This window comes from Amblyraja radiata, chromosome 1 (genome assembly GCF_010909765.2).
Source record: "Amblyraja radiata isolate CabotCenter1 chromosome 1, sAmbRad1.1.pri, whole genome shotgun sequence".
Lineage (NCBI taxonomy): Eukaryota > Metazoa > Chordata > Chondrichthyes > Rajiformes > Rajidae > Amblyraja > Amblyraja radiata.
In genome coordinates this window covers 156,973,679-156,988,624 of record NC_045956.1, presented here as the reverse complement: position 1 = coordinate 156,988,624, position 14,946 = coordinate 156,973,679, and the positions used below count along the sequence as shown (strand labels likewise).

The 14,946-nt window shown below is 43.8% G+C and overlaps 1 protein-coding gene across 4 annotated transcripts in view; it reads left to right on the top strand.

Moving 5' to 3' along the window:
- The window catches only part of dcc (DCC netrin 1 receptor), a 1,158,836-nt gene that overhangs the window by 1,005,798 nt on the left and 138,092 nt on the right, over positions 1-14,946 (top strand). For all 4 annotated transcript variants that reach the window (XM_033033465.1, XM_033033449.1, XM_033033455.1 and 1 more), the window contains exons 13-14: positions 4,400-4,541; positions 13,960-14,070. In XM_033033465.1, the coding sequence (XP_032889356.1) occupies positions 4,400-4,541; positions 13,960-14,070 (253 nt within the window). The remainder of the gene's footprint in view (positions 1-4,399; positions 4,542-13,959; positions 14,071-14,946) is intronic.

The following is a 14,946-nucleotide window of genomic DNA, read 5'->3' as shown; positions in this document are numbered from 1 at the left end:
ATGTCACATTGGAACTTCTGATCCTTCAACCGCTCCATGCGGGATATGCGATCACAGTTGCTCCCGCCGGCGTCCATTCCTGTAACATATTCTCACAAAACAGCACACAACGACCTTCGAGTAAGGAATTTACCTGCATGTCCTTTTAAAACCTTCTGCTGCGGGGCAACACTCCTCCCGAGCCTGGTCTCGTGGTCATGGTTTGTTACAGGTGTGGTTCCTCTGTGATCCTTGTAGAAACACTCCATTGCGGGTTATTTCTCCCCCCCAGCTTTTTCTCCACGGTCCCTTATAACAGGGCTTCTCCCCGGTGTTCTCCAGCTGGGGCTTTCTTTCCCCCCCCTCCCCTCTGAGTATCCCCGCAGTAACTGCAGCCGGGATATCCCCGCGGTCCCTATTAAAGGGATAGCCGTAATTTACAAAGTCGGGGGGGGGGGGGGGGGGGGGGTTATCCTGCTTCGGGGGGGTTCTCCAGAGCGGGTTCTCGGTCGCTCCCCGTAGTCTACGGTCTCCGGAGCGACTGTCCCGATGTCCCCGGCACCAATATGAAGCCGCTGGCACCACTGCCAGCGGAGCCAGCGGCTCGAAGGCGAATCCCCGCCGTCCGCTCCCCGCGTCCCGCGGACTCCGGAGCGGGTTCTCCACCATATGAAGCCGTTGGTTTGCTGCCAGCGGCTCAAAGGTGAATTTACCGCCGCTCGCTACCCGCATTCCGCGTTTCCGAGCGTCTAGGTCCGTGGGCGGGATACCCCATGACCGGGGTTCCCTGAAGTTCGAGACTGGGGTTTCCCCTCCGTCCCGACTTAGCCCCGGACTTTAAGCAGGACCTCTAAGTAGAGGTTCCTGCAAGAAGATTTAACCTGAAAGTATTTTAAAAACTTACCTCAGGTCTGTTGTTGGCAGGAGAATCACTTCACCCTGCCAGTCGTCACGCAATGCGATAGACGATATGACACGCATGCATACTGGACGGGGTCTTCACGTAGTCACTCACGTGACTCCGAAGTAAAATTGTAAATTACCCCTAGTGTGTGTACGGGTTGTGTTCAGCATGATGGTGGAGTTTAGATCATCTTGTCAATACAATGTAAATACAATGATAATGTTAGTGTGCAGGAATTGCTGGTCGGCGTGGACTCGGTGGGCCGAAGGGCCTGCTTCCGTGCTGTATCTCTAAACTAAACTAAACTAATGTTGCACAGCAGCAACTTTTGTTGAGGGGTGAGTGATGGGGATTATTCAGTACACAGGGACTTAAGAAATGGAAGCAGTATTAAACCATTTGTCCTTTCACGCTTACACAACCATCCATCAAAATCATGGCTGATCCTCTATCTCACCATCATTTATTAGGTAGACTGGGCAGTAATTAACAAGATGGCCTTTTACATGTACAGTGACTGATGTTTTGTTCCTTCATGGATAGGATTTTCAATGCACGGATTGCGTTCAGCATGACGGTGGAGTTTAGTGCGAACATTAATAGAGTCATCTTGTACTTGCAAATACTATGATATCAGAAATTGTATCAGAGAATTTTTATGGTGACTGATCTTCTGAAAAACAAAATTCAGTGAGGTTGAATGCATTGTTCTGAGAGAGCTGGTGAAAACTCTTGACATTCACCAACTAATGAAATTATTAGCTTTCATCTTTAATAATGATGGCTAATAATTTGGAGTTAGTGCAGTTGGCTTGAGATGATTCAACATTAAAACCCTGCACAGATGCAAAAATATTACTTTGTAAATCAACAACAAAGGGGTTTTGAACAAAAACCTGAGCTCTGCCTTTCTTCCCACACTTGCAGCGTGACCTGCTGACTATCCCCCGCAGTTTCTGTTTTGAGTAGATGTTTTACCTTGTTGCTTGCAGTGTAGTTTGCCAAATCATTCCCCTCTCCCATTCTTTTCCAATGAACCAGATTATATGAAGGGTTACAGGTTACATCTTTTCTATGTATGACTCATGATAGTTTGCAAAACTAATGAAATGATGGAACAAAATTAGATGTTCTTTGCACAAAATGTAATCATTATAGCAAAATTCATTCCTAGCTTTGACATAATTTGCATGCCGAACCTTGATCTTAATGGTCCAATCGTGCTTTCTTGATCACTTGCAAAACGTTTAATGAAATTATTTCCTTAGTCCAGTCAAGTCAAGCAGTCCAGTAAAGTATTCCCATACCCAAGTACATCCTTGATTAGCAAGTGTACAGGAGCTTGCCTTACATACCCGGGTTCGATCCCGATTACGAGTGCTGTCTGTACAGAATTTGTACGTTCTCCCCGTGACCGTGTGGATTTTTCGGTTTTTCGGTTTCCTCCCACACTCCAAAGACATAGGTTAATTGGCTTGGTAAATGTAAATATTGTCCCCAGAGTGGGTGCGTTAATGTTAATATGTGGGGATCGCTGGTCGGTGCGGACCCGGTTGGCCGAAGGGCCTGTTTCCACGCTGTGTCTCTAAACTAAACTAAATAGTCTACTGAACAAGCATGCAAGAAGCGACATGTTTTGGCGCCATGTGCAAAGTCCAGTCCCTGCTCCAGTTCTTATGAGCAGCGCCCGATTCAGACAAGTCCCAGGCTCTCCTCACCCATTCACGTTTGTTCAACGGGGGTGTATCCCGCGGCTGAACTAGAGGGCATGATAGGAAGGACCCTGGTTCCCTCACCTACTTGCCTTGCTCCTTCGTCATCATCACTGGCTCCATCCTCCGTCTCTGGTCTTCACTTATATAGAATTGGACCATCATTGCCTGTGGCAGATTGTGCTTTCTCAGCTGCCGCAGGATGTACATCCTCTGTTGTGCCTTTTTGACTGTGGTGTCGATGGTAGCCCCCCATAAGGTCCTTGGACATGATGGTTCCCAGGAACTTAAAAGACTCCACGGGTGACTGTGGTGTTGTTGATGGTGAGTGGGGTGAGGGGAGGGGGAGCTCTCCTAAAGTCTACTATGAATTCCACTGTCTTAAGAGCATTGAGCATTAGGTTGTTGCGATGGCACCAGGACGCCAGCTGTGTCACTTCCTATCTGTAGGCAGATTCCTCCCCATCCTGGATCAGTCCAATCAGGGTTGTGTCGTCCGCAAACTTGAGAAACTTGACAGAGGAGTCAGTGGAGGTGCAGTCATTGGTGTAGAGAGAGTAGAGGAGAGGGGAGAGTAAGTAGCCTTGCGGTGCTCCTATTCTGAGGGTATGTGGGTCCGAGATGTGCTTTCCCAGCCTCACATGCTGCTTCCTGTCTATCAGGAAGCTGATGATCCACCGACAGACGGGTTCAGGCACAGTCAACTGGGAGAGTTTGGAGTGTAGTAGCTCTGGCACAATGGTGTTGAATGCAGAGCTAAAATCAACAAACAAAATCCTCGCATAGGTCCCCTGGTGGTCTAGGTGCTGGAGGATGAAGTGCAGGCCCAGGTTGACTGCGTCATCCACAGATCTATTGGCCCGGTATGCAAACTGCAGAGGGTCCAGGTTCGTGATATTTTTCAGCTTGGCCAGTTGTTGGTTATTAAGGTAAATGGCCATTGTATGTTTAGGAAGTACAGTGAAAAGCTTTGTTTTGCACGCTTTCCAAACAGATTAGATCTTCTTATTCTTGCTTATGGCGTGCACAGCCTAAAGTTGTAGGACACCATGTTCAATTTGCTCTTATTTGATTGTGCACGCCAGGTTGAATGCATTCGTCGAAACAGGGCGGACCATGTGAAAGTTGCAATCTCCCACCCCAACAGATTAGATAATACAATACATAAATACAATTGAGTCTAATTCAAGTGCAATAGATAGAGTAAAGGGGAAGATACAAAGTGCAAAAAATACAGACCCTTGAAACACACACCACCAGACTCAGGACTGTTTCTTCCTCATTGTTATCAGGCTTCTGAACGGTCCTTCCATCTAGGGTACTGGCCAATTCACCTCTACCCAATAGCATACAGAAGACTTTGTCTCTGGAATCAGTGTGCAGCGATACTGAGAACTACAGTATATTCTGCACTCTGTATCTTTCCCTTCACGCTTCGTGTTGTACTTGAGTATGTATTGATTGTTTTTATGTACAGCATTATCTGATTTGATTGTACAGAATGTAAAACAAATGTTTTCACTGAACGTTGGAGCACATGATAATTACAAACCTTGTACCTAAACCTAAACCAAAAATAAACTTATTCACTGCAGTAGAATCCAGGAAATTGTGGGGATAAGTAGATTTTCGATTCAAAACCTCTCAAATTAATATGACTGAATATTATTAAAGCAGAATATTTGACTTTATGATAAACATGCACAGAGATTGATTGAGCTGTTTTGCATGGACCTTTACTCTATTGAGGTGACATGTGATTGGATTGAAATGACTAAATGTTGTGAATCTTACTGTTTTCCAGAGTATAAAGGTCAGCTGGCTGCCACCACCATCCAATACACAGAATGGCTTTATTACTGGATACAAAATAAGGCACAAGAAGATTGGCCGCAGGGGTGACACGGAGACCCTCGAGCCTAATAATCTTTGGTACCTCTTTACAGGTGAGATACAGTCTATTCAAAGGATTGACCATTAGAGCCAAGGAGTCGTACAGCATAGAAACAGGCCCTATGGCTCAAATCACCTGACCAAGATATCCCATCTAAGCTACACCTATTTGCCTGCATTTGGCCTAAACCTTTCCTGCCCATGAACCTGTTCCATCTCACCATTAGTCAATGCCCCATAGTCCTTGATTTCCACTACCCTAGGAAAATTACCCTACCTATGCCCCTTGCAATTGTATATACCTTTATAAAATTACTCCTTAGCCTCTTGCACTCCAAGGAATTATGTCCTAGCCTGCCCCAACCATATTGCTCAGGCAAGTCCTCAAGTCCTGGGAGCCTCCTCATAAATGTCTCTGCACTCTGCACTTGAACCTTCTAGAAATATCGCTAACAGGCTCAAATGCCTGCTTTTTAAATCACTGTGCCACCTCTCATTCTCCTTTCACAGACTTCCACTTTGCAGTATCAGTGAATATAATAGACACAAAATGCTGGAGTATCTCAGTGGGACAGGCAGCATCTCTGGAGAGAAGGAATGGATGACGTTTCGGGTCGAGACCTTTCTTCAGACTCAACCATAAATGTCTTGACCCGAAATGTCACACATTCCTTCTCTCCAGAGATGCTGCCTGTCCTGCTGAGTTACTGCAGCATTTTGTGTCTATCTTTGGTTTTAACCAGCATCTGCAGTTCCTTCGTACACATTCAGTGAATATAATGCTCAATCGTTTTCCCTTGTTGACCTTCATTGACTCTAGTTGGCCAAAGGATTGTGGCTATCTGGTATCCATTCCATTCCCTCCAAAATCTGTGGTGGGTGCATGATGCTTACAAGTATGTACACTGAGCTCCAAACCATTGCTGATTCCTTAACTGAGGCACTGATGAGGAAAGGCCATACACTAGACAACCAGAAAATGCCTTTCACCACACAATATTGGCCCCTCTCCTGCTCCATCGATCAAGATCCATCAATCTGGACCTCGGTCATCGTGGATGGCTTCCCGCATCTCATGAGTCATCTCTCAGTGAGAGCCACCAATTGATGACAAAATGCACCAATACCTTCAGTGTACCAACACAGCCTTTGGCTACTTGAAGAAGAGCAATGGAAGATCACAACCCCAAACTGCTTGTGCGTTCAACATCAGTAAACTCTTTCCTCTTCCTTGATTCAAAAGCATAAACAATCTGCAGTAGGTACCTCAAAGCTCTTGAGAAGTATCATTCATAAAATACCAAAATTCTGTAAACTTCAACAAGACAGCAGCTCTTTTAGGATCTAATATGAAATCAATTTAGTCCTGGCCTGTATCATTCCGTAGCATTAAATCTGACATTATGGACTTCAAATAGAAACATAGAAACATAGAAATTAGGTGCAGGAGTAGGCCATTCGGCCCTTCGAGCCTGCACCGCCATTCAATATGATCATGGCTGATCATCCAACTCAGTATCCCGTACCTGCCTTCTCTCCATACCCTCTGATCCCCTTAGCCACAAGGGCCACATCTAACTCCCTCTTAAATATAGCCAATGAACTGGCCTCGACTACTCTCTGTGGCAGGGAGTTCCAGAGATTCACCACTCTCTGTGTGAAAAAAGTTCTTCTCATCTCGGTTTTAAAGGATTTCCCCCTTATCCTTAAGCTGTGACCCCTTGTCCTGGACTTCCCCAACATCGGGAGCAATCTTCCTGCATCTAGCCTGTCCAACCCCTTAAGAATTTTGTAAGTTTCTATAAGATCCCCTCTCAATCTCCTAAATTCTAGAGAGTATAAACCAAGTCTATCCAGTCTTTCTTCATAAGACAGTCCTGACATCCCAGGAATCAGTCTGGTGAACCTTCTCTGCACTCCCTCTATGGCAACGACACATAATACTGGAGTAACTCAGCAGGTCGGGCTGCCTCCCTGGTGAATATGGATAGGTGGCGTTAAGGGTCGGGATGCTTTTTCAGTCCAAGAGAAGAGGAGAAAAAGGTAAAGGAGGAGTTGGGGGAGGGATGGTGACGTGGAACAAATTCTGAACATTAAATAGATAAAATGTACTTCATCAGACAGATAAACTATGCCATCAGATGCTGCTGGCTGCCAAACCTCTTAAGGGCTGTGAATGATACCTGAGCATCCAGAATCATTAAAAATTATTTAATGAAAACAAAATCATTAATATATTTGAAAGGAAATAATGAAGACATTTTAAAGCTCTTCTAAACATTTTAAAGAATGAGAAATATTCAAATAAACTCAATTGTTCTGAAAAATATAGATGACTCAATACATTTGCCCCTCATGTTGAAATAAATTGCTTATTTTTCCTGGATCAGATCTAAGCAGAAGCATGTAGAAATAAAGAACTGCAGTTGCTGATTTGTTTTTTAAAAAAAGACTCTAAGTGCTGGATTAACTCAGCAGGTTGGGTAACTTCTCTGGAGAACATAGATGGTTCTGAAGAAGGATCCCAATTTTGGTATTGAGACCCTTCTTCAGACCTTCAGATGGGTCTCAATCCAAAACGTTACCTGTCCATGTTCTCCAGAGATGCTGCCTGACCTGCTGAGTTACTCCAGGACATTGTGTCCTCTCCAGAGATCAGTTTCAGTTTCAGTTTAGCTGATTGTCATGTGTACCGAGGTACAGTGAAAATCTATTTTTGTTGCGTGCTAACCAGTCAGCAGAAAGACAAATCATTATTACAATAGAGCCATTTACAGTGTATAGATACAGCCTGACCCACTGGGTTACTCCAGCACTTTTTTTGTAAACCAGCATCAGCAGTTGCTGGTGTCTACATCATGGACTTCAGCCTTTCCCAACCATAGTCGGCTGCAGATTCTCCAGCTGCTTGGGTCCGATGTCTGTAATTAGTTTTCCTCAAATTCCTTTACTTCACTTATGTGTTGTCCTTAAAAAAAAACTGGTATTCACCCTGTTTATTCCTTACAGTTGGTGAGTTGTAAGGCCTTCTTGTATGCAAAGGGAACAAAGAGTTATCAATGCAATGGTTGTTCCAGATTGATCCCTGGGATGGCGGGACTGTCATATGAGGAAAGATTGAAAAGACTAGGCTTGTATTCACTGGAATTTAGAAAGATGAGGGGGATCTTATAGAAACATATTAAATTATAAAAGGACTGGACAAGCTAGATGCAGGAAAAATGTTCCCAATGTTGGGCGAGTCCAGAACCAGGTGCCACAGTCTTAGAATAAAGGGGAGGTCATTTAAGACTGAGGTGAGAAAAAACTTTTTCACCCAGAGAGTTGTGAATTTATGGAATTACCTGCCACAGAGGGCAGTGGAGGCCAAGTCACTGGATGGATTTAAGAGAGAGTTAGATAGAGCTCTAGGGGCTAGTGGAATCAAGGGTTATGGGGAGAAGGCAGGCACGGGTTATTGATAGGGGACGATCAGCCATGATCACAATGAATGGTGGTGCTGGCTCGAAGGGCCGAATGGCCTCCTCCTGCACCTATTTTCTATGTTTCTATGTTTCCAGCTAATAGCTTTATCGTGCAATCGCACATCATCCTCATTATGTATGGAAGCAAGAGCAATAATAGGACAAACTAAGTGGAACCGGAAGATGCGTTTTTACAATAGATTTTAATTTAATCAACTGCTGAGTCCAAGAAAATAACAATCAACCTCTGACCACTCCATTAAACTAGTTATAAGAAGTATTGTAATTCAACAGCTCTATCTTCCTTACATTTACAGAATTGGCCCAACTTAAAAATCTCCCTTGAAATGTTTCAGAAAAGACTACTCAATTGAACAAGAGATCTAATTTGTGGCCAAATGTAACCTAACACCTTTTTAAATTGTTTTTTTTAAAACATTTTTTTGTACATCAGCATCTACATTCCTGTATCTATATTTTAAACCCACCTTGACCAGGCACAGTTATGCATGGCATGTAGACGAATCAGGGCTCTACTCATGTTTCCTGATCTTGATCATGCTATTTGTGACATTATGTCTACGACTTGGACACAATAGTTCTTCTGTTGACCACTCAGCTTCCTGTGGGGGAGTAGTACACCATAAAACCATAAGACATAGGAGCAGAATTAGGCCGTTTAGTCAATTGAGTCTACTCCGCCATTCAATCTTGGCTGATCTATTTTCCCTCTCAACCACATTCTCATGCCTTTCTCCCCTTAACCTTAACCTTTGATGCCCTTACTAATCAAGAACATATCAATCTCCGCTTTAAAAATACTTAATGTCGGCCTCCACAGCTGTCTGTGGCAATGAATGAATTCCACAGATGCAGCAATGTCAGGCAAAATAAATTCCTTCTTATCTCCATTCATCCTTTTCATCCTTTTATTCTGAGGCTGTGCCCTCTTGTTCCAGACTCTCCTATTACTGGAAACATCCTTTCCACAACTACTCTATTCAGGCCTTTCATTATACAATAGGTTTCAATGAGATCTCCCCCTCATTCTTCTAAACTTCAGCAAGTACAGGCCCAGAGCAATCAAACGTTAACCCAATCATCCCTGGGATCATTCTTATAAACCTCTTCTGGACCCTCTCCAATGTTAGCACATCCTTCTTCAGATATGGGTCCTAAACGGCTCAAAATATTCCAAATGTGGCCTCACCAGTGCCTTATAAAGTCTCAGCATTGCATCCTTGCTTTTATATTCTAATCTCCTCGAAAAGAAATGCTAACATTGCATTTGCCTTCCTTACCACCGACTCAACTTGCAAAGTAATCTTTTGGGATTTCTGCACCAGCAGTCCCTAGTCCCTTTGCTCCTTCGATTTCTGAATCCTCTCCTCTTTTAAAAAGTAGTCTAAATCTTTATTATTTCTGCCAAGGCTCACTTGGTTATAGCTACCTGGCACAAGTAATTTGTTTGGCAGCTAGATCCATCCATATACCTAAAACCCCACTGAGTGAATCTTGCCCCTCAGATTCCTATTATATCCTGCTTCCTCACCTTATACCAATACCCTCTAGTTCTTTATTTCCTTATGTCCCTGTCCCACTTAGGAAACCTGAACGGAAACCTCTGGAGACTTTGCGCCCCACCCAAGGTTTCCGTGCGGACCCCGAAGGTTCCCGGAGGTTTTTGTCAGTCTCCCTACCTGCTTCCACTACCTGCAACCTTCGGCAACCACCTGCAACCTCCGGGAACAGCACGGAAACCATTTCAGTGGTGGGGCTAAAAAAATTGTGCATTCATTCTATCTATTCTCCTCATGATTTTATACACCTCTATGAGATTAGCCTTCAGCCTCTGTGTTCGAAGGAGTAAAGTCGTGGCCTGCCCAACCTCTCCCTGTAGCTCAGGCCATCTAGTCTGAGCAACATTCTCATGAACCTTCTCTGTACCCTTCCCAGCTTAATGACATGTTGCTGCACCAGTAATTACTTAGCCTTCGACAGACATAGCTGCTTTTGTCAGTTCTTCACAGAAGGACCTTCCTTCCCCATGTTACATCTGCAATTGTGCGATATTTTGAACTTTGATGGTCCAACAATATGTAGAGCGACAAGTGGTATTTAATTGTATTACTACACACAGATTTTAATGATAAATGATCATGTTTTTGAACTAGGAATAATTATTACTAATTCATCATAAGAGTGCCACAGCAAAGTAAAACACGGCCTTTGTCAGTGGTGCTTCAGAATGAAAATCATTCTCACACATGTCACATTCATATTAAGTGGTGACATCAAATGTGTGTCAAATATGAGTGGGTTATATTTGTAAAATTAATTGCACAGAATGTGACACTAATCGACTCATTATATCATTAAACGTGTGTATGTCTTAGAGGTTTGGAAGTTTTATTCTGTACACATGGCAGAGTTGGGCTGCTTGCTTTGTGCACCTCACAATTCATATGCAGTGATGTATACTTCTTGAGAAGAACATCTGAAGCATATTGTTAAAGAAAGAACTACAGATGCTGAAGGTACACAAAAATGCTGGAGAAACTCAGCGGGTGCAGCAGCATCTATGGAGCGAAGGAAATAGGCAACGTCTCGGGCCGAAACCCTTGTTCTGAAGAAGGGTTTCGGCCCGAAACGTTGCCTATTTCCTTCGCTCCATTGATGCTGCTGCACCCGCTGAGTTTCTCCAGCATTTTTGTGTACCATCTGAAGCATATTCACATTTTCTCTGTGCTAATATTCCCATCTTAAATCTATTTTGGAATATTGTGTACAGTTTTGGTCACACTGCAATACGAAAGTTGCCATTAAGCTGGAAAGACTTCAAAAAACATTATGAGGATGTTGCCTGAGCTATAGGGAGAGTTCGAGCAGGCCAGGCAGGCTTTATTTCTTGAAGCACAGGAGGCTGAGGGGTGATCGTATTGATTGTATTCATGTATAATCTTCTTTGACTGGGTAGCACACGAACTAAAGCTTTACATTCCTCGGTACACGTCAAAGTGCTCTAATGCTGAGTGTAAGGACCAGGGAGATGGCATCAGCTGTGGACCTGTTGTGGCAGTAGGAGAACTGCTCCTACTCTTCCCCAGTGCCCCTAACCACTGATGTTTGATTATTCTAGAGAAGCAAAAAGCTGGAAATCCATACTTCCCTCAGTTCTTGGCCTGGATTTTGCTGACCACACTTGAAATAATTGTTTTGTGATCTCCACATGCCCCTTGCAAATGGTTGTCAGTGTGTGGAATTCACCACCCAGCCTGTTGCTTCATGACTTGGGGCAGAAACTGGTAACAAATTCACCTACCAAGGATCTATAAAGACTCTCTCTGGATGAGGAAATCAATTCACACATAAGAAAGGCAGCAACCGCCTTCGGGAGGCTAAACCAAGCAGGCATGGAAGAACAGGAAACTCACAATCAAGACCAAGATAACTGTCTACAAACAATGCACCTTGGGCATATTACTGTACAGTAGTGAACCTTGGATGACTTACCTACATCAAGAATGGAAACTGGATAATTTTCATTACCACTGTCTTTGCCGCAACCTGGGAGTTTCTTGGCGGGTCAAAATCACCAGCGAATCTGTCCTCTCACTGACCAACAAGCCTAGTATCCTTGCGATCCACAAGCTGAAACATTTCCGCTGTCTTGGACATGCACACAGGTTGGAAAATGGACGTATCCCCGAATAAGTGCAATTTGCGGAGGTCGCCGATGCATGGAGGCCAAGAGGAAGACCAAAGCTTCGCTGCAAGGATTCGATTAATAACTTATAATAATAATAATAACTTTATTTATAGAGCACTTTAAAAACAACCACTGTTGCAACAAAGTGCTGTACATGACTAATCATGAACAAAAAATTATTCCAAGACAATAAAAACATTAAAAGAGAGTAAAAACAATAAAAAACATTAAAAACACTAAAACAGGAGCAAAGTCTCATGCAGGGTCAAAAGCCAAGGAATAGAAAAGGGTTTTAAGACTGGTTTTGAAGATGGACAGTGAGGGGGCCTGTCTGATGTGCAACGGCAGAGTGTTCCATAATGTCGGAGCAGCAACAGAGAAGGCTCTATCCCCTCTGAGCTTCCGCTTAGACCTCGGTACCTCCAGGAGCAGCTGATCAGCTGACCTGAGGCACCGGGCAGGAGCGTAGGGATGAAGCAGCTCAGAGAGGTAAGGCGGGGCGAGGCCATTTAAAGATTTAAAAACGAATAGAAGAATCTTAAAATGAACTCGAAAGTACTCCGGGAGCCAGTGGAGGGAGACCAGAATTGGCGTTATGTGCTCCCTCTTTCGAGTTCCAGTTAAGAGGCGAGCAGCAGCATTCTGAACCAACTGGAGACGAGCCAGGGAAGATCGAGCAACTCCAAAATAGAGTGCGTTACAGTAATCCAGCCTAGATGTGATAAACGCATGGATTACTGTTTCAAAATGCTGCCGCTCAAGAATGGGCTTCACCTTTGCCAGCTGCCTTAAGTGAAAGAAGCTGGACTTAACCACCGCGCCTATTTGTTTATCTAGTTTAAAATCACTGTCCATCTTAAAACCCAAGTTTAAAACTGTTGGCTTCACATACCGTGCCAGGGGACCCAAGTCAACAGGGGGAGGTTCACGGCAGCCATTGGGACCAAACACTATCACCACTGTCTTCTTTTCATTAAAACCTAGAAAGTTTAGGGCCATCCAGGATTTAATGTCATCAAGACATAACAGAAGTGATTTGACAGAGAAAGGCATCTTCCTTCCTCAGCGGCATATATAGTTGGCTATCATCAGCATAACAATGAAAAGAGATGCCATGCTTTCTAAGAATGGAACCCAGAGGAAGTAAGTACAGTGAGAAAAGCAGGGGCCCTAAAATTAAGCCCTGTGGAACCCCATATGACAGAGGAGTGGAGGAGGATTCAAAACCAGCAAGGCTTACACACATAGTTCTGATTAAAGCAGTTATGTCAAATTTTAACATGGACCCTGACAACTGGGAAGTGGCTTCAGGTGGGTATGAAGCACCACAACAGCATGTGGTTCAAGACCCTGGAGGTCAGGTGGCAACGGCGTAAAAAAATCAATGGCAACAGCAACACACTCCCCAATCTAATGGCCAGAGATAACTTTGCCAGTGGAAGTTGTGGGAAGACCTGCCTGTCAAGGATAGGCCTAATTGGCCACATACGTTCTCCTCTTCAAACGGACTAACATCTGTACCTATGCCAGGCTCTAATGTCACTATTGTATCCACTTCCACCACCGTCCACATCAGCACGTTCCAGGCACCCATCAACCTCTATGTGAAAATCTTGCCCTGCACATTTCCTTTAAATCTTGCCCCTCTCACTTAAAACCTATGCTCTCCAGTCCTTGATACTGCCACCTTGGGAATACACGGTTCTGACTGTGTACCTTATCTGCCTCATAATTTTACATGTTTTTTTTTCACGTTTCCCCTCAACCTCAAACGCTTTAGAAAAAACAATCCAAGTTTGTCCAACCTGATGCCACATCATGCCACAAAGTGGAACAGTGGCATACGGTAGAGTTGGTGCCTTTTTACAATGCCAGTTTTTGATCTGTTTTTGATGCTGACTACGGGTACTGTCTGCACGGAGTTTGTACCTTCTCCCTGTGACCGCGTGGGTTTTCTCCGGGTGCTCCAGTTTCGTTCCACACTCCAAAGACATACAGGTCTGTGGATTAATTGGCTTTGCTAAAATTCTAATTTGTCCCTGGTGTGTATGATCGTGTTAGTGTACAGGGTGATTGCTGATCGGCGTGGACTCGGTGGGCTGAAGGGCAAATTTCCATGCTGTATCCCTAAAGTCGAAAGTCTAAAGCAAATCCTGTCTCTATGTGTGCAATGAATGTTAGACTTCTGTGCATTAAGTGAGGCTCACTGGTATGTGTAATATTTCTCACCTGGCAGATGAATCATGTACAGAACAGTAATGTCTGATGACCTAACCCATGTTTTGACTCCATTGACAGGTCTGGACAAAGGTGCACACTACAGCTTTCAAGTTTCAGCCATGACCGTGAACGGAACAGGCCCATCCTCCGACTGGTTTACAATAGAAACACCAGAGAATGACCTGGACGGTAATAATCCTTTTAGAAATAAATTGCATCATGTACAGCATAGTGCCATGCTAAATGAAATGGTCAACTCGTCATTGGTAATTTGATATTTGCTGATAAGATATTGTAATTTTGGGTGAATCTGAAAGGGAATTAATCTGCGACAATCACACGCAAAGGAAATGCCCGTAGAACTGAATGTATTAATTTGTCAGGCATTGGGTCAAAAACCCTGGTTATTAATACATTTATGACAGGTATTATTGCATCCAGTGTATGCTAATGTTACACTACAGCACAGGTTAAGTACACCAGTTAATTTGCCAATGTTTCTACTGAGCACATCATTTGAAAAGCAGGGAAAGCATTACAGAGAAGTGCTATTTATTCTTAAGCCTTTGAGAGTGGGCTGCATGATGGGAGGGCAATATTAGATATATGTCTGTGTGTTGTCACTGTCAGGGCCTTTGTGCATCTGTTCTTTCCCCATCATTATAATTTATCTGAGGTCACCTTAAAAAAAATGATTCCCGATTTGAATGGTAACATTATCTAACCTAGAAATTGAGGTTGACATTCTTTTGGTGTTCTCAGCACACACTTTATCCAGTGCTACCAATTCAGTACCTAATGTAGAGCAGAGGGATCTAGGAGTGTAGATGCATAGTTCCTTGAAAGTGGTGTCACAGGTAGATAGGGTGGTCAAAAAGGCTTTCAGCACATCGGCCTTCATTAGTCAGAGTATAGAAGTTGGGACTCATGTTACCCCAATGTCTTACAATTTCTTACATATAAGACATTGGTGAGGCCACATTTACAGTATTGAGTTCATTTTTGGTCACCGTGTTATCGGAAAGATGTTGCCAAGCTGGAAAGGGTGCAGGGGAGATTTACGAG